The following is a 21,643-nucleotide window of genomic DNA, read 5'->3' as shown; positions in this document are numbered from 1 at the left end:
CACGGAGCAGTGACATTTCTGTGCCGGCCGATAAGAAAGACAGCCAAATTGTTTCTTCTTATGTTTATTCCTCCACTCTTACTTTTCTTCTACATATTCTTTTTCGTTGCCCCCTTTGTCTTTTCCTTCCCATTCACCTCACTCTGGCTTTTCGGATTTTTTGTTTCTGGTGCATTGTCATACTACTGCCAATATTCTTCAGCTGCCTTTTTGCACTCGTAATCCTTCCACCTTTCTCTCCATAAATGTAATTTTCCATTTCAACGCTGATAAGAAATGATTTTTTTTTTTTTTAGTATAGGCAAGCGGAACTAGTGGCACAATACAATAGAGATTGAATAAGAATGTCTTTTAATAGTAATCTAATTTGAAGGCAAACCACACACGCATACACACGCACATTGTCAAGTTATTTTTCACAGTGGAAATCATTTGATCAAACTATAATGTTTTCAACATTTCCGTTTAATGTTCTTCTGGTGGCACCATGCTGAGAAGTGAATATCTAAATGACATATTATATGTAATTGGATATGATTTGAGTATAAATGAAAATAATAACTCAGTCTGCAATTTCCTTTGGTGTTCCAGACTAATTTGTGTTCATAATAGATGATTAAGGCCTGGGATCCCACTGTGAAGGGAGGCATGATAGATTTTGTTTGCGCCTCATGAGCTCACAAACAAACCAGATTGAGCAGATTATCATTTGTCCTCATTAACTCAATGGCTGTCGTTGATTGACGTCCGATATATGGGAGGACTGTTAGTAAAATGATCATGTTTCTTGCCTCTGAAGTAGAAAGAAGCTTTGAACTGACAGGACCATAATGTTTATTTTGCCAGAATGTGTCAGATATGTTGCTGAATTTAGCAAAACAAATGGATGTGTGAATGAATGAATGTTGCGTGAAGATGTGCATTTCATTTACACCCCAGAACAGATCCAACTCACTCAAAAGCCCTGCTTGTCTACTGCTTAGTAACATTTTACAAATTTTCTTGCCTGACTTTGGTGCTTTGGGCAGTCTGGTTTCGATTCTCGCTGGTGACGGTATGATTGTGAGTGTGAATGGTCGTTTGCCCCTCTTTGTGCCCTCCTGCTGACTGGCGACCAGTCTAGTGTGTAGCTCGCCTAACGCTGCGGCATACGAAAGCATAAATAAATATTATAGCACACCTAGCAGGCAATTTGTTGCATGATAGTTTCTGATTGTCACATTACGGTTTCTGCTTCTGTACTTTTTGGGGGCTGGCTCTTTCCTACTGCTAGAGAGCAGTATCTTCATCGCTCTACCAGGAGACCCTTGTCCCAATGGACCTATCAGCAGCTCATCAGAGCGAAAAGGCCAGGCAATTTCATGTGCAAGCCGTCTCCTGAGAGTTTTGTCCAATTATCTAAGGAGCATTGTTGTTCTGACAAATTACCATGTTTTTCTCTCCCTTCTTCGTTTTCTTACCCCCATGTCTTTTAGTTTAAATGTTACTTATATTATGTATACTCAGAGTGTCACAATTTTTCAGAACACTAGCTTTTTTTAATGTCTTCAAATGCATGTGCGTAAACCAAGCAACCAACTGATTCAGTAAGATTATTTCGGTGTATTTACTCATTTGTATGCTTCTGTTCTCTTTTCACCAGTAAGGCATCATTGATTTTTGCAAGCCATTTTAACCAAGCCATCTTCTTTTAAATTACGGCAGGGAGGGATGTGAAATACAGCAATAAGAGTCATCTAAATGGGGGCTTTCTTTTCAATACACATTTGAGCTGAATGTATGCAAACAAGAAAATACTTTCTTTGAATGCATGTCTGAGGGCTGAAGTGTATTATTTTGCTTTCGGCACTCCAAAGATACCTGTAAATAGATTCAAAATTTACCTCGGTGTCTCTTGTGTGTCTCCACTCTTTTCCCTCTGAGCGGTGTATGATTATTATGCAGATGAGGACGTATTCTTAAATCAGACCAGGAGAGTAGCCCAAGATCTGACTGGTGAGCCCCAAATATAGTTTAGCGTGGATTGAAAATTGAAGATGCAACAATAGCTCTACACTTGGATCCCTGGTGGCTGTTCCACTGCTTGAGCACTGCTAATCTTTTAAAAGGTTTCTATTCTCCTTTGCCCCTTCACAAAGTCTCATATCAACTTGGCCCTGGCTATCTGTCCCTTGCTTTGATTCGGCAAAGGCCCGTTTCTTTGGTTGAGCCCAACTTTCAAAGCCTCAAAAGTCCAGCAATCAGACAAACCAATCTCTTCGCATTATTTCATTCCCTGTCTTTTTCTTTGACTTGAAAAGCCCTGATCACTTTCTTAACCTTGTGACAATCTATCACAAAATGTTTTTCCCTTCCATCAAAAATAACAATAGACCCGCTTGGTGTACAGTGTAGACACACACATTTGTGCTTAAAATTAGAATCTGACATATGTGAATTCTCTATGTTTGCACTTATTTTCTGTAACTCTTTCGGCCATTTTCCCTAGTATTCTAGGATGTGCAAAATCTATTTTAAATACTGATCAATGTATGTTCATCCTTTCTTCTTGATTTCGTTTTGGTTTCGGCATTTTCTGCATTTATTAAAATCACAATTATACATATCTATTTTGAACAAGCTTTCAATGATGCCATTACTAATCATTACCAACTGGGAAAATTATGATGAAAATAAGGAGCGTTTTAGGCTTTTGTGTGTTGTAATGATGATGGGCTTAAGGAATTTAATCAGGAAAATATTATTTTTTTATTGAGCTTTCACCAACAAACCCAGAGAATGATTTATTCAGTAGCCCTCTGGTTTTAGCAACTGTACATTGGTGTATTCATTTGTTCTTCCCTCCTCGTGAGATAGAAAATCTGATGTAAACAAATTAGGCAGCATTTTTATTTAAATCTTTGCTTACAAATGTTGAGACATTTTAAGTTTGAAATGTATCGGAAGCCTGTTGTGAAGCATGTTTTCTTCTCGGACCCTCCATCCGGTAATTGAAAAACTGATCTGTGCTAGAGGTACTGATGAGAAGATGATTGAACCAGTCACTCTCCTTCATCTAGCCTGTCTGTCACACTCCCTTCTCACCACCTCCTATTTTATTCCAAATTATTTCAGCGTCCTGCTGGGCTTGAGTGAAGTAGCACTGCAGTGTCGTCTCGAAGTCTGCTTCTAACTTTATCTTCTTTGTCGTAGCTTTACACTTTCTATTTTTCTTTTAGTTGGTGTTAGCCACTAGTATTCAGGCTCTGCAATCTTGAAGTTCTGCACAGGGAATGCTCAGCAGCTAAGGGCACAACATCCATGATTGAGTATTGATTTGGAATTGTCAGACAAGCACTGATGACAAGGTTCACAGATGGGAACAAAGCACCAGCATTCTGTTAAATATGCCAAGAACTACACATGGGAAGAAGGTTTTGTAATTCTTTTTAAATTTGTGTTCGGTAATTACCACATAGCGAGAATAAAAACGAGGTAGTGTTTTAAAGGGTCTAATTCATCACTGTGCAAACATTACATTGAGGTATTTTTATCTGAAATGATTGATTATACAAAATAAGTCTATATATATATATATATATATATATATATATATATATATATATATATATATATATATATATATATATATATATATATATATATATATATATATATATATATATATATATATATATATATATATATATATATATATATATATATATATATATATATATATATATATATATATCTCACAAGCACCGATTTGTGTTTAATTTTTGAGATTACATTAATTCAGTTATAATACGTTTGTTGTTGGTCGTAATACATCAATCAAATCTTTAAATACTTAAGATCTATTATTATAATTGTTTTCACTTTTGAAAGTTAACATTGTAGTTTTAGTACCTAAAACGACTGAAAGGAAAACAGTATTATCAATTTGAGAAAATATTGGCCAGCTTTGAGTGAAAAAAAGTTTGGCTGTGTGATGAAATTATTTGATGATTTGTATTTAGAATTGCTTGCTGCCTATGTTTCCATGTTAGTTTTTTTTTCAATCTCTCCTTTCTTTCTCTTGGTAGTGATGAATAGAATTTTGACACTGTTCTTACGGCCATCTACGATTTGTATCCAGTTACACACAATGACCTCTCTTTCTCAGTTCCACTCACGGATTACCGTCTAAAATGTGACCAATCCTATTTGTCGCAACAAATCCGGCCCATCTTTTTGGGCTCTTTGACTGCGCAACATCACCCGTCACTGTCAGCCAGATCGTCTTCGACTCGCCTGTCCATTCCTGTAAGCCTGCCATATTTCTGGCATTAAACCTGAGCCAGAAACCATTCTCGCTTTCAGAGTTAAACCTCCCGGCAGTGTGTTGTTGTTTACTTGTCTTATATGTGGGCTGTCCTACAGTCTGGTACATCACGTTGCCAAGAGCATCTAATTTTTAACGGCGGTCATCTGCCGGAAGCAAACTTTTTTTCTTAACCAACTCATGTTTTATAGTGCTGGTTTGTAATAAAATGCCAGAAAATCTAACTTAATTCAAAATGATTTTCTAGCAGAAGCATCCCACATAAACATTAGGTTCCGGTGCAGCTCTACACCCTAATAAGTTTGAAGCTCTAACTGTAGAAATATCTTCATTTTTATGGTTGCAATGTGTGTGCCATTGGCTGTCTGCATCATTCAAAGTGAAGTTTTGTAAATACCGCCCAGGAAAAAAAACAGGCTATAAAACAAATCTTTGGGGCATGTGTATAGGTAGTGCGTACAGTGAATCCCCATATTGATAATGACTATCCTTGTGTGTAATTTTGTTTGGCACACCATTCTCCGTAATTAAGTTTAAATGAAAACAGATTCAGCTATCCCTGGTTATTTCACACACAAATTGATTTTTCTTTTTAATTGTTTCTTTCTTCTGAGATACATCAGGACAGTAAGCTAATCAATTATTCAAAGTAGTATTCCAGCATGTCCATTATAATCAGGTGTATAATAACAATCAGTATTGAATAGTAGGCTAAAACCAAACTCAAACCTCAGTGGTCAAATATTTTGTTGTTATTCACTCTTTTCTAGGATTGAGCCACATCTGCTCACAGTGATAATACTATCTTTCACAATGTTGTATATCAAGGTTGCTTAGGACATGACAATTACATCTTGGCATTAGCAATCGTCATATCCCCCAAGTCCTTTCTGTATAGGATTGAAATGGAATCAAGTGATGACATTCAAGGACAAACCATACCAAACATAGACACAGATGAGAAAATACTACATGGATGCTATACTGTATAGCTTATTTACAATTTAGTTTTCATCCATGATGAATAATAATTGCAAAATTATGTACTTTCTATTGGTTGGCAGCCAATTGAGGATGTAGCCCGCCTACTGCTCATAGTTAGTTGCAATAGCCTCTACCCCCCCCCCCCCCCCCCGGCCCCCACTCATATCTAACCTAGTGACAATAAACACAACAGAAGATGAATGCCCTCACAATACTTACACATGTGCCAAGAAGAACAGAACCTTGTAAGCCATGGCCTATTACACCCATGCAAACCACCATGACCTCTTGGCAGGAATCAAGAAAGTGAATTTTGCAGACTAAATTATCATTCAATACACGGGGTCTGTGGTATAGTTTGAATCCCTGTTTGTGCCATTAGTGGATTTCTTCCTGTCTCCAGTCTGAGTACAGTGAGCAAGCTGTCTTGCGCTGATTGCCTCCTTTTTCTGGCTGAGAGCAGATTAATGCCTACTAATAGGTTCTCAGTTAGTATATTAACTGAGACAACAGTACGGAATTAGAAAGATTTTCTGCAGGTAATTAATTGAAGTGTCTTTTTAAAAGGATAGTATCTTTTGTCTTAATTTAAAGAGTGGAGTAATTAGTCGGAGCTCCAATGTTGGGAGATTACGAAAGATTCAGAGCATCCCTTCAGGGTCTGTGGGCTCATTTTGAAAATCAGAGGGGAGGTTGCCATCATAAAGGAGGGCTTATGCTATGATACTGTATTTTTGAATTCTAGCTCACCAAGCAAATTAGCAAACTTTAGCGAAGAACTGTGACCCCTATTCATGCATGTGTCCTTTTGTATTCATACAGTGGATCTGCACAAGTATGTATATTATTTATTCAACTTGTTTTTACTGTAGGGATACCAAAATGGCCAGCCCAATCTAAACCACGCATTCTCTCATTTTTGTTTTTTGCATTTTAGCATCCACCAATATCTCATTGACAATGCAGGCTACAACCCAATTCATACTCACTGTTTCAAGTAGAGCAGAAATGCAGAGAGGCCCTTGGGTCTAATAGTTTAATCATGCATCGAGAGATAAATATCATTCCCACCGACCGTTTATAGACCCAAAAAAAATGTGATTTAAAATGTTATTTTGGTCTGTGCAAGAATGTTGAATCATCCAAGCGCACTCAACATAAACAACATTTGTGCCTCGCCCACATTAGTATCCATAACATGTATTTTCAGCTGGTTCTTGATTGCAGGGTGATGGTGCATTTTTCATGTTACGCTGAGAGGACGATTGTCATTTACATGCACACATTTTGGTTGACTGCTGAGCATTTAATACAATAAATAGCCTACTGTGTGGACATGTCTTTTACATGGATTCATATTGAAAAACTAAGTACTTAGTCTCTGTTTGTTCAGCCCAGGTACAATCCCAAATTGGCTGATATCTCGCTCGACATATCCGCAAACATGGGTGAATGCCTGGAGTACAGACGCGTGCAAGCCAGAAGAGGGTTTGTCATTGTAAACAATACCCCATGTTTGAATACCAGAAACTAAATAAAGATGTTAGGGTTGCATTGGAATGTATATTTGGATGCAAAGAAGATGGCAAGTGGTGAGGGGAGCTTTAGTAGTATTTTCTGGTCCAAGACCAATTTTATTTTATCTGAGATGAAGAATTTACATTTTACTCAGGTATAAGATGCATGAATAAGCAGCAATTCTGATTTGCTGAGAAGCTGAGGTCGAGCAGATCTGGAACCGGTAAAAACTCTTCCAGGCCAGGGCTTTTTAATATAGCTTCAAGAGAAGTAATGGCTGAAGTAAATATTTCGCTAAATTGTTATTTTACTGTTAACATTACATATTCTAGTTTTTCTAGGGTCTTGTTTGATTTTGCCTGAAGGCAGCTGGGATAGGCTCCTAACTCCACCTCTAATGATGGTACGGAAAATGATTGAATTCATTTATCAGAAAAACAAGTGGAAATGAAGTCAGCATGTCCCTATTTTTCATTATTTTTCGGATGTGCATCACCTCAACTAACCGTCTTGGACTTTTTTTTTTTTTTTAGCCTTAACAGAAGAACATTTATTTTTTTTATATATGACTCCTTTGGTATTATTTTTTTAATCAAATTGTTATTGAATTTAACTTTTTTTACATTACCAAGTTTAGATTTGATTTTATTGTTATCTTAATTATTTATTATGTTAAGTTGTTTTTATGTTTTTCTCATCATTTTTATGCATGGAATTTCAATTCCCATCACCAAACGTTTGAATCGGCGATAGAAGCAATAATTGTGCCCTGACAGTGTAAATATGGAAATAAAACATACCCCCAAAAAACTATTGATTTAAATAATTTACCCTCAGAAAACTCTTTTTTTTTTTCAACTGTGATCCAATGAATTATAGCCACAATGAATGTTGACATTGGTTTAAAGGAGAGGAATAAAAATAAAACAAAATAAATACATCATGTCATACTGTAAGCCAAGAGTAATAAGTACTATAATTTCAAAAAGGCAATTCAATAGGAAAGGGGAATAACAAGGCAGATTAAAAATAAACAAAAGAAAGACAAAGAAAAGAAGAGAGACATCTGCATTTATCTTATTGTATGTTTTGTTAAAGTGGGCCATGTTTCTTTTTCAATTTGTGTGCCATTTGTCACTGCAATTCCGTCTGTCAACTTTCATTTCTTGTTGTGGAATTGTAAAACCTGTTGTGTTTGTGTGGAATAGGAAAAATGGTTCTTTAAAGGTCGTTTTTTTAAATGAATGTTGTTCCTTTGTTCATGAAATGGAAGTTACTTTATATTCAAGCTGTTTCGATCTTACAGTAGAGCATGTGGTTAACTTGGAACTAAAATCTCAAACTGACCATTAAAATGAGTCTGTTGGCGTGAACAATAAACCCACTACCTTTCACATGTAGTGGTAAAAATATTTGGATGATACATGAATTGGTAAAAGTGTTATGAGCAGCAGTTCTGTAGGCTTCAATTGAAGCTGCGTACTATGCCAGTACATGCACATTTTCAATCCCGAAAGGTGAATGTCAGCAATACGCCATGTGATGAATCATTTCGCGCTTCTTTTGATGTCCCACCCGAGGACAGCCGTTTGCTTTTTCTCACTCGCTTGAGTCTGATTAATAGAAAATTCCATTTCAGCTCTTACAATAGACATTGTACATGGTGCAGAAGTTGAAATCATTTTGGCTATGTCACACTCACTCCTTTGGATGCGCACACAAAACGCACCCTGTTCAAACACATTCTTGCATCACATTTACTTGTTATGTATTTTGTTCACATCTGTTACTACATCTCCACTTTTTACATGCATCAACCTTATCCCCAGTGACACCCACACATCTGCTTGCTTCACTTGCCTTCTTTTGGCAGTTGAAAGAATGAGAAGTTACAGAAGCTGGAGGTGACAACTATGCGGTGTCATCACACTACCCCAAGTGTGAATTTTGTTTTGAATGTTGTCCTTACATCTGGGAATTGATAACATTTGTCAACATTTACTTAGAATAGGCTGCAGAAGCTCGTGAGGATAAAAAACTGAATCAATGTGTCCATTTTATTTTACCACCATTGTTTTTGAATCACCCCGTGTTATCCTCCTACAAAACCATTCAATTAAAGCTCAGTCTGAGATCTTGCCACAGGACCGAAGTTGAAATCACAAAAGTATTTGGACATAGCACAGCATACAGTAGCATTATATGTTCATTTTGTTTTATTTTAATTTTTACTGAATGGTCAGTTTTCATTGGTGGTTTATCTTTGGAATGTTTTTGGTGATTCTTAATATGTTTGGAATAGATTAAGCTTTCCCTTCAATTTGTTTAATTTGTGTATTTGCTGGTGTGCAGGTCTATTTGAGAGATGGCTATGTCATTGCTAGTCTGACTTTCCGTCTTTGAAGCGGAACAGAGTTTAGGTAATGAAGGAGATGGCACTGTGTAATTAGTCCACCCAGGAAGGATTATCGGTTTACTTTGACATTATTGGTTCACCTTGAAGTCCAAAAGGAAAGGAAATAAATCCCCAGCTCGCCATCCTTTACCTTCAGATGGATTAAGTCACTTTTTCTCATAGACACATACTTTGCAGCATTTCTCATTGCAGTATTTTAAACTCTATCTAATTAGTACAAAAAAAGAATTTCACATTAGACCTATTAATAAATGGTATAGCATATCAGTATATATATATATATATATATATATATATATATATATATATATATATATATATATATATATATATATATATATATATATATATATATATATATATATATATATATATATATATATATATATATATATATATATATATATATATATATATATATATATATATATATATATATATATATATATATATATATATATATATATATATATATATATATATATATATATATATATATATATATATATATATATATATATATATATATATATATATATATATATATATATATATATATATATATATATATATATATATATATATATATATATATATATATATATATATATATATAACAAGAGTAGATCCCACGAGAACCATCTGTAAATAATATTAAGTTGAAATTTGGCAAGCTGGTTAATAACAATTTAGCCTTTTACTTTTAATAGCTTTGATATGACACTACAGTGTGTTGGTGTTTTATTTCATTTATTTTACTTGGACAGTTTTATTTTTTATTTTGACTAGGTTTTTGCTATTTGAACATTCTTTCGAAGCCTGACGCAGAGGAATGAAAAGATTAACGGTTGCTAACGCATTGTTTGAATGTTTCTCACTCTTTTTAGGAATGTCTTGAAGGTGCTGTAAGGTCATTTTGATGAATTCATCTTCTTCAAAAGATTACATTTGTCTGAAAATAAATGCTACAACATGGGCTTCAGCTGAAAACTGAATCTCTGAGTGAGAAACTCTTTTTGTCGTCGTCACGATGGCCTAGCAGAGTGTTGTCACTGCTTTCTTTAGGAATCATTCTAGCAACAAGCAAAATTGTCTGTCCCCAATTTTATAGTGACAGAAATCCACTTTTGTGAACGTACCCATCTGTGTCCATAGAATATACCCTTCTATCGGTGTGCTGTCATATTCTCCTCCAAGAAGAAACTGACAGCCTCGAGCAAATGTTTGTCTGACTCTGAGTTTATGACACCAAGAACAGGAAGCACTGGAGCGAGACGCAATTTAGAACCTTTTGCAGCTCCTGTTTTGGGATGGGGGTGCACACTACTCAAATGGGGCATGACCTGACTCGGTCTGATTGCGCGGATGAATGCGCACGCCTTACAATTAACATCATCGCAGTCAAGCAACAGATTGAGGATGTACAATTTATAACAAATGGACTCATCAGATCATCTCTTTGCAGAGATGATCTGAGGACAGCCCAGCGGCTGAGTGGTTAGCGTGTTGGCCTCAAATTGGGGTCCTGGGTTCAAATCCAGGTCGGTCTACCTGTGTGGAGTTTGCATGTTTGGCCCGGACATGCGTGGGTTTTCTATGGGTACTAAGGTTTCCTCCCACATTCCAAAGACATGCATAATAGGCTGATTGGACACTGTGAAATACCCCTAGGTATGAGTGTGAGCGTAAAATGATTGTTTGAAGTCAGGTGCGATAGTGTGCAGCCCCTGACCCTAGTGAGGATGAAGCTGTGCAGAAAATGAGATGAGATTTCGTTTGAATGTCATTACCTGATTAAACATGCGCTGTTATATGCAAGGTAAAGAAAAAGAAAAGGTATTTGAAATGTTTGTATTTGTAGTTGCATTATGCTGGCATACTTTTCTGAGGTTTGCATGCTAGAAAATCTTGATAAATATTTAAGTACTCCAATTTTTGTGCGTGCACACACTTTCCAGTCAAACTCATATTCTGTCTGTGTACCTCTTCTGTCAGCTCTGTTCACTCACATTCTGGTGTTATCTGTTTGGCAATGGTTTAATGGCTCCTTCAATGATGTTCTTGTCACTGTATTCCCCAGGAACAACCGTGATGACAATGATGGCGTTTGATGCTGATGACCCTGCTACAGATAATGCCGCTCTGCGCTACAACATCATTCGGCAATCGCCAGACAAACCGTCTCCAAACATGTTCTACATCGACGCGGAGAGAGGCGACATTGTTACTGTCATTTCACCGACGTTACTTGACAGAGAGGTAGGGTTTTCTTCCATCTATTATTTTCATATAAAGATCACGCAAGTCAGGTGCTTTCCAAAGATGTTATCTTCCCTTATAACATGAACATAGGCAGGGGGAAATGTGCATTAAGTCATTTTAGGGGTGCCCTATTAGTATACCATTTCCTCCACTTAGCAGAGTGTAACGCTGCAATGATTGCTTTTTTAGCACGCTAGCGAATGCCAGAACATCGATTGGGTCCGCTCGTGGAGGAGGAATATGAGCTGTTGTCAGACACTTAGTGCTCTGTTTAATTGGAGTGATACACATTCACTCACCCGCTGAGGTAGTGTCCAACAAGCTTCCTTGAAAACCTTCCATCCGGAACTGTTGCAGCAATGTTGTCTGCACCAATAAGCTGCTTCAGCCCAACTACAGGATACTGTTAAATGAAAGTGTAATTGATTAGTAGGACGGCTAAAGCATGGAGGATGGAGTCATTGCTCTGTTCATGAAGGAACTGAGGAATATCAATGGGGAACATGGAGTATCTTTCTTTAGCTTTAATTCTTTCACAAAAGGATTTAGTTCAAATAAAATCAAAAACGGAAGGTATTCTTACCAATTGCATTTCAGTTGTAGTCTCTTAGAAAGAATGATTCAATCATTTGTCACAATTTTAGTCATCTGATAGTTTTTGTCAACAAAAAACACGAGGTTTTTAATTTAATTCCAGAGAAATTGTTAATCCTAATTAACTCATTCACTGGCATTGACTGCAATATAATCAAATGTATTCAAACTGAGCTGGCTGCCATTGAATAATCATGGTTTGGTGGAGTTGATGGCAAGAGACATCCAATCAATTTGGACTGGATGAGGCTGGATGCGATCATTCAATATCTTTCAGCCTCTCCAAGTCTATACCACTTGTCCTCACAATAGTAACGGGGGAAGCAAAAGCCAATCCCACCCAACCAAGGATAGAAGGCAGGGGACACAGAATTGGTTGCTAGCCAATCACAGGGCAATATGAAACAGACCTCTCACTCAACCACTCATGCTTACTATCACATTGCCACCAAGTGGGAATTGAACCCAGACTGTCCACACCAGTGTCTGGCGGAAGGACCACTTCACCATCGAATTGCCCTTGATTTATTCCATTGCCTTAAATAGAACAATAAGAATACTGTTCATCTGACACCTAAATTTGTGTGTTGTAAATGGTACATTTGGTCCAAAGTAAAATAATAATACATATATGCTCTCTATGGGAGCAACATGTGCAGATTATCCTATGTTCGCATCATATTTGTGCTGTATATGTGAAAGAGATAAACTTTTAATCAGTTCTCTGACTTGCTAGTATGCAGGGCTGTTCAGTCTTTCTTGTAAAAGATAAGATCCACAGACAATGTAATGTCGGTGGTGGAGAGGATACAATCAAGAGAAAATTGACAAATTGAAATCAATTTGGGTTTTGACTGCTTGTGTCGTTGAATCCAATCATATGAGAATTTATTCCACTGCAGTGTTATGCTCTTCACTTTACAATAACTATCCTTCTCATTTCATGGATGGTTTAAATTATCAAGCTGTAAACACCATCCGGCAATTTTCAGTATTTGCACTAAATGCAAGTTACAATATTTTTAAGAGTCCGAAAAAAGATGTCAGTTTTTAAAAGATTCCATGCTTCCTTTACTATCTATATTTATCTATTTATCTATACCAGCGAATTTAGGCAGGATAATATTTGAGTAAAACTTATTTTGAAGAGTGATTTGGGGAGAGGATACTGTACATGAGTGGACATTATACTAAAAAAAATAACAGTGATCCCAGTGGCATTTTTTTCATCTCTCACACATATTTTTTCTCCATGCCACGAGTAGCAAAAATGGAAATAATTAAAGAATACAAAAAATAACAATAAAAAAACAGGCGCGTAGGATTGCAATAATTCCTTTTTAGTCTACAAAATAATAAGGTCCCTTTTGAATATCTTTGTCTCATTAATATGCTAATGAAGTTCATTAGCCGTAACCTTTACATGGAAAATTGCTAAAAAGCATGTATTTACACTGCGATGTGAAATCTCATACATTCTTTATTGACACTGACCAAGCTTTTTCAGTTGTTTATTGAATATCATGTGATGTATTTTATTCAAATCGGAGCCAAATTATTTTCAACTGATTTAATTCTTGGGATGTTCACACTGAAGACTTTGAATAAGTTACAATGATAGTATTATCATTTTAACAGAAGCACATTCATAGATATCCTCACACGTCTATCTTTGCCATCATTTTTTACTGCATGGAGGTTGTGTTGGGCTGTAACCATGGAGAACAGACTGGTAATGGCAGCCTGACTTTCTGGCGCTCATGCTCTGTGGTCTATCTGGGACTAAACACTGAGAAAGCCAATCGATAAAGCCGGCCTAAGCCATCCATCTGCTTCCATGTTCTACTGAGGTAAATTACATTCAGATCAAATGTCCACCATGGGTTGCGGGATAGAGTTTCAACACATAAATGTTTGCTTCACTTGGCGTTAGGGTCTTTTTTTTCAAATATTCTCTTGTTCTTTCCTTATGACTGGTCCCATTAAGGGTTGACGCAGTGTGTCCTTCATCTGCATCATTCTTTTAACACCAACTGCCCTCTTCTATTCCACCGTCATCTTCATTCACCTTCTCTTTGGTCTTGCCTGATAGTCCCCCCCCCCCCCCCCACCTCTCAACCCCCTCTCACCAATATACTTGCCATCTCCTTGACTGTTACTCTGATTAAATCATGTTGGCGGAAAAGGCAATCATCTAGTCAGTACTCCATACACTGATTTTTTTTTCATTTTAATGCATGTACTTTTGGCAGGGTAATCTCAAAATATGATCTGATAAGTGCAAACTAATAATTAAGCCTACATATGGGTAATGATATTTTAAATAGCCAGGTGTTGATGTACAAGTTTTCCACTTACACAGGCGTGAGCAGTGACCTAATCACTGACAATGTAGTGCCCGACAACATGTACTTGTAGTATTCAGAGAATGAGGCTTATGAAGAAGTTTGAGGTCAACAATAGTTTACTTGTGGTAATGAGCTTTTTACTGGAGCAGTGACTTTGACGTAGTAAAACAGCAGGACAAACACTGTTGTTTGTAATGACATAATTAGGATTCCATTACATTTGGGTTTTAGTGAAGAAACTTCCTGTAATGTACAGTGTGAAGGGATGTCAAAGTTTTGCTGCAATCCCAACTACTGAGAAATGTTTCACTCCTGTCCGATCCAAATACATTTTACCCTTTTGTTGAATGCATAATCAAGGTTGAAACCAGTCTGGCATAGTTAAGAGCCCTAATCAGTCGGTGCGCCTTTTGTATACACAAAATTCAAGATTCTGTAGATGTCGCTGTATGACGCTGACAGCATGACTGTCTGGGGAAATTGCTTGCTGACGCGCTATTTTTATATAGTGAAAAGGGCAGATGTGAATGACACGCGCACCCATATTATGCTCAAAACATGACAACATTAGAAATCGACGATGCCGTCTTCGTCTATTACTAGTGACCAAGACGTTCCAGATTAGAGCCAAAATGGGGAAGACAAGAAAGATCGTTTTTACAAAACAAGCATACTGTTTTAAAAACATTTTCTCCCATACAAAAGATGGTTTACGGCGTACACACTTCGAAATGATCAAAAACCATTTAAAGTATGATAACAATTTATAACTTCACATGTATGAGATCAAATCCAAAACACAAGCTCAGAAGCAGCAGTACAAATGAACAAATTATTTTATTTAATGCAAAAAGTACACCAAAAACAGGCAAGTTTGAAAAAGTACTCCAAAGATAGCACGGCGGAGCTGGAGAGTAAACTAAGGAATGCTAAGTACCACAATAATCAAAACAAGAAATACAAGCATACAAAGGCAGGGGAACTAGGAATGAGAATGTTGAGCACCCACAGCCTTACAGCGGTAAGCAAGGCAATCGTGTTATAGTCTGATGACGGTGACTCTTGTCTTTAAATACTGGGCGCTATTGCGTTCCATATTCCCGCCTCTACGTGTCAATCAACTGCTGAAAAGACCCTGAATATGATTTTCTAACATAAAAGCTTTTTATCTGGTATTTTGTCAACAAAATAAAACATTCACATGCACTATAAATAAGATACCTAAGGATGTATTGTGTTTTGACAGGAGGATTCATTCCCATCCATTTAATTGTCTTCGCTCATGTTTTAAAATGACTTGCTTGTCCTGCTTTGTAAACGTGCTTACTTCTAGTCATTTGCTATACATACATTATGGATGACAGCTAGGTGTATGAATATAGATAGTTGTCTGCTGAGCAGCTGTATTGTGTATAATAGTGTCCATATGGAAAGTGGCCTGGTGTTGGTTTGGTATGACCTTGGCTGTGTGCTCTTTGGCAGACTGATAAGGGAGCTTATCCTCTCTAATGGCTTATTTGGCTCAATAGGCAGTGCTGCATCATTACTGGGCTGTGAGGAACCTTTACAGTAGCTTGCAGTGATATTTTTTTTTTATAACTGTGTTGGTATTGAATCGAAATTCGATATGGGTATATCTTAAATACATGATACCTTTTGCCTTCAAAAACACAAAGTCATCCACATGAATTCAAAATGATTGCTGGAGAACACTATGTACAGTAGGTAACATCCACTTTTTTATGTAAAGCACTTTTTCAGTTCAAATTTTAAATGTCATTTGAAATATTTTAGGTTACAGAAAGAGCTTTTATGATACCAGAAAATTATATATCACCTGAATGAACATATCAGATTGTGGACCACCAGTAAAAGACATCGTATGTACATTTGTCATTGCGTGCGTGTGTGTGTCGAAGAAAGGAAGACTAGGCAATCAGACCAGTCTCCATCTTTCAAAGCTGTAATGGGACTTAGTTTCTGCATTATGTTGCTACATGGAGGTAAAAATTAATGGACAAGAGAAGCTGGGATATCATTTCGAATACTGCTGCCTCATTAATGCTGCGGCCTTGGGGAGGGACATTGACTTGTTAGAATTGTTGTCATCTTTCCTAGTGGTATTCATACATTCATCTTCTGTATACAGCTGTCATTGATTTATTCATTCCTTAATCTTACGTACTGCTTAAAAAATGTATTACCTTCCTGCTTTTTAAAAAAAATAACACTTAAATATACATACATTTTTCACAATGCAGTTATTTTTGCTACAAAACTGTGGATTTTTCAATTGACATTCCAAATTCCAACGAGGAAAATACTTTATTTAATTGCTATATCAAGCAATCGCAAAAATGCATAAAACAAATATTACACATGCTCACGTTACACTACAAAATATTCTGGGTTTATAATGAACGGAATTTTTTCCTTTAACGTGTGTAAAGGAAAACGTGTTCGTAAGTGATGGTGATGAGTGCCCATTGTTCGGTCTATTTCTAATTTGCAGTCCTTTCTATCTTGGAGCCTCAGCGCCCATCATATCTTTTATGTGCGTCTTTCCGAACTCTCCCTTCTGTGTCAACACTTCATTCTGGCCATCCAATTACTCTGCGGGTCATAGCATTATGATTCCTTTCAGAGCAGCGGTGCCTCTCTTGCACAGAGCTCAAAGATCCATTCAAATTACTTTGGCGGCTGGCTTCAGGGGAACCGCTTTGCAAAATGTTGTTTTCAGGCATTTCTTCGGCCACCTTCTAATTTGATCCCCCCCACATATACACCTAATTGAATGTCAGGCCATCACAGAAGGACACTTGCTTCGCCTCAATTAGCATCTTGTTTTCTTGTGTCAAAGCAGTGGAACAAAGCAGACAGAGAAATATTTACTCCTCTCAGGTAATGGACAGAGTTATTATATGATATAATTTATATGCAAATAATATGGCAGAGAGAGCACGTTGATAAGATTTCATTATGGCGCATTTGATATGAACTGCAGTTTACGAAACCCTCATTTATTCATCTATCATGATTAGAAGATTGGAACTGCATCTCGAGTTGAGTGAGATCCAGCCGTGGACAGATCTTAAACCCTTGAGTGGATAAGAACAGATGAGTCATGGAGATCTGTCTTCTTCTCAAAGGGGTGTGGTGGAATCTATCAGAAAACGAGAGATAATGAGCTTTCGGAGAAAACAAACATGGGGATTTTCGTATTAGAATTGGTTCTTTTATGATACTTCTAAAATGCCATCAGTGCTTTTATTTGTTTGTGACACTTTTAACATTTAAACAACTAAAAAGCAACCAAAGAAACTATCACAAATGAGTTTTGATGGCCTTGAGTAAGTAACCTACAATAATGAATGTCGGTTGCATCAGTTGAAATGTTTAGGTGCTATTCACATGGTGAAGTTGGGCTTTGGATCATGGCGGCAATCTGGACTATAATCAAGTATACTTTTATGGCACATACTCTGCCAATCAGTACATGTACATTTTTGTTTGGAATTTGAAATGCTTCACCTTTTCCAAATTCCTTTTGCATCGAGAGCAGCCTTTTTCTTCCATCTATTTAATGCTTTGTAAAATAAAAATAATGGTCCTCCGTTCTATTTAAGCTCAAACACCAAGCGGTGACATTGATGAACTAATTATTTTGAAAAATAAAAATGGTGCAATTGCAGATTGAAAGTCTCTGAACAAAATGCTCACTGCTTGGCCCCAATCTTTTTTTTATGACCATGTTGAAGTGTTATTAAAAGAGTTCATTCATTGGCTAAATATAAATGTACATACAGTATGTACCCAGTGCTTTTATTTACATTGATGTTTCTAGAACTTCCATTACCTTAAATTCAATTCAATTAAACCAAGTTACCAAAATGCTACTACAAAAAAAATGTTGGCTGCTAGTCTGTGCTTTTATTCACGAATAAAACTGTAAAATCACAGTTTTTAATACTATATTAGAATAGTCCTGATCAACTAACTGTAAAATATTATTGGAATAATCTTTTCAAAATGGAAAAACATTCCCTTTTCTTCTCAAGTACTTTCCTACAAATTATTAACTGGTTGAAATTATGTCGAAGCAAGAAGCTGTGCGCAAATGGAAGGCAAACTTTTTTCTCCCCCCGGGGTATCCATTTTCTGCTCCTCTACGTGTCAAAATACAAAGTTCCAATCATGTCGGCAGTTTAACAAAAATCAAAGAAATTAACCAATGGATTATGACATTTTATTCATCTCAGGGGGGTAGCTATTTGGTCCAATAGGGTCTTTTGTTGTTGTATGTCACACTGACAGGGATACAGGTTGCATTTTAATGTGACAAAATTGGAACACAAATTTATCTGCAACAGTGTGTAACTCGTAATATGGGTTGATGGAGGGACGGCTTGAACTCAGTTTTCATCACTCCGTGGGTTATGAATGCCAGACAGGTATACGTGCGCAGATATAATAATCCTAGATGGGAATTTTTGAAAACTCTCTGACCATGATAACTCTTGTGAAGTCAAAAAGTTCATTTATTTGTCCGTCAGGTTTGTTTTCCACACGGGTGAAGCTCATTTGGAAAGCTGTGAATGTCTTTGGTGCAGAACAAATCAACCAACTGTGTCAAAGAGTTATTTTGCATCCTTTCTTTGTAATTTCAATAACTTAATAGTTTAATAAGATGTGATGATCAAATGAAATCCAAAGAAAAGGAACTTGAGTACTTGGGCTCATTACTCTGAGACAAAATGTGTCCTGGTTTGACGACTACTTGCCAGAGCTTTGTCAGTTTTAATCAATTCAGCATGACTGTGAACTCAACCACCTAATGCTCTTTTGTTCTTTCCCCAAATGAGCAAGGTGGACAGGCACTGATGAAATATGGGACCCCACCTCAGCAACTACCCCCCCACCCCTTGCCCCCGGATCCCCCACTTCCATCATGCTTCTGCCCACTTGCATTAGTGAGGAAATGAGATCCCCCTAATTAATTAGATCTCTGAGTGCTAAAGATGAAGATTACATCGGAATGAAGGTTAGATGTGTCAATCATAGCGTTTTGTGGGATAGACTAAGCGTTCTTTAAGATAAATTGAGCCTCGTGGGCATTATAGGTCTCCGAGTGTGTTGTTAATCGTGCCCTCGCATACACTCGCTTTAATTGAGTCTCGCCGAGAGTGTGTATAATAATGGAAGTGGGAGACTGAAATCACTATGAACAATTAAATTCACCAAAAGAAAAGACAATGGACGCAAGTTAAAGTGACAAAATAAGAATTTAACCTTTGTAATGCGAGAGAGAAATACAACAAAGGCTTGGCTAAGTGTGAGAACGGGAAAAAATAACTTTGGCTTAACACCTAATTGATTAGTGGAGTAGATAATTTTAGATACTTGAAATGACCTTTTCTGAATGCCAGATGTGTTCACTTTTAGCTCACGTGTATATTCACTTAAACTGTGATCTTATGTCAGTGGAACAAGAACTCACAAGGAGTAAAAGAAAACTGTAACATGTGTCATTTGCTTGTTTCATTCATATTCAAGACCCCACCTAAAAGAAATGAGAGGTGCAATTTGAAGATGGAAAAATATAATCATAGTTTTGGTCCAGCTTATCAAAACGTGTCATTAAGAGGTACCATTTATTAATGTTGCAGTCAAGTCTAGCTCGCTATGATAAAATGTCATTCCATAGTGTCATTTACTACCAGAGTGCCTCCGTCCCTAATGCTCCCAGCTAGTGGCAAAATGTCAATATTAGACAAGTTCAAACATTATTTCATTCAAATCACCATGCAGGGAAAAAAAAACACAAGACCTTTTTAAAATTCCAGGGTAATCTACTAGAGTTGCGTGTGGTGGCAATGGCTGCATCCTGAGGTGCTAGAAAAAGGTCAGCAGAGAGAGGAATGACTTTCAAAGGTGGAGGACCTGAGAACGAATGGCTAAAAGGAGAGTGAAAAACGAAGGAGGCATTCGCATGGAGGGCAGCATAATTAGGGTGACACAAGCACTTTCTGCCCTGAGCTCAATGCGTATCTGTCGTAGCAGTCAAGTCAGACATCTCCTGGTGATGCCACATTGTCATTGGAACTAAAGAGAGCTTCACTACATTTATTTTCCTCTCCAACGTCCTCCTCTTTGTGACTCTGCCGACTGTTTCATTCTTCACGACTGTTTCCTCTGATGCCGCCCACCTCTTTCCCTCTTTCATGCTTCATTTTTCCCTTCCTCATTGACCTGAGGATAAAGAGTATTTGTCAACAGCTCTTACACTCCAGTACAGCCCACCCCCCGCTACCCTTCAAGCGAGAATTAATTTCATCCTGTCTCCATGAGAGAGTGCATTGATTGGAAAAGTTTGGCTGTATGCTGAGTACTTTTTATTGTTCTCTTTCCCATGCCACTCTCTCTTTGCTGATGAAACCCAGCCCAGTTCATTGCCTCTTGCCAAAGCAGACACAATGCTATCGGGGCCCATCTCTCTTTAGGTGACTATCTTTATCGGCCCTTGTATATAGATCTTCACTTTTGCACACCTCTCTCGCCAAAGACATAAATCAGGTCTGTGCAGTTTAGAGGTATGGTGATACATTCGTTCTCTTGTTAAAAAAAAAAAAAAAAGGACACGAGAAGGCAGACAAGAAGTTGACATTGACACAAATTGCAGCATATGTGCCGAGGTCATACATTAATTCTCCTTGTGAAGCCCATCATTGGCTTCCCATAAATCCTGTTAATACCATTGCGAATGGACGTGCAAATTGGAAGTTTAAGTTCTCTGCTTTTATCTAGTTTCATCTATTTGGTGGAAGTGAACAAAGTACCATATTTTCTAAGTGGCTTTCTTCTATGTTCTATGCACTGTTGAGCTATTTCCTCTGTAGATAAACGCACGGACTTATTTTGGTACGTTCGTTTCCATATCAAACATGCCCGCTTTGCAATTCGGAAAAGCTGTGGATTATAAATCAACAGTAACTGACATTAAATAGATATTTTGGGCATATCATGTCTCCCCAGAGGAAATATTTAAATAGACAGTATGTAATTAAGTCTTTGTATTCATTTCATTGTATTATTCCACACTTTTCTCATATTTCTAAGAAACTGATTGACATTGATTTTGAAAGACACAAATGAGACATTAGGTCTCAAGATCTTGGGCTCATTAAGTGAAGATGATCTTTAATGGACACATCAAAC

General features: G+C 37.1%; 1 protein-coding gene across 1 annotated transcript in view; it reads left to right on the top strand.

Annotated features, from left to right (window-relative positions):
- Positions 1-21,643, top strand: part of cdh13 (cadherin 13, H-cadherin (heart)) — a 137,231-nt gene that overhangs the window by 75,322 nt on the left and 40,266 nt on the right. Inside the window, exon 8 of the mRNA XM_077710933.1 lies at positions 11,305-11,483. Coding sequence (XP_077567059.1) covers positions 11,305-11,483 — 179 coding nt within the window. The remainder of the gene's footprint in view (positions 1-11,304; positions 11,484-21,643) is intronic.

The sequence above is a fragment of the Stigmatopora nigra genome, chromosome 2, assembly GCF_051989575.1.
Source record: "Stigmatopora nigra isolate UIUO_SnigA chromosome 2, RoL_Snig_1.1, whole genome shotgun sequence".
Classification (NCBI taxonomy): domain Eukaryota; kingdom Metazoa; phylum Chordata; class Actinopteri; order Syngnathiformes; family Syngnathidae; genus Stigmatopora; species Stigmatopora nigra.
This window is presented reverse-complemented; position numbering and strand designations above follow the sequence as displayed.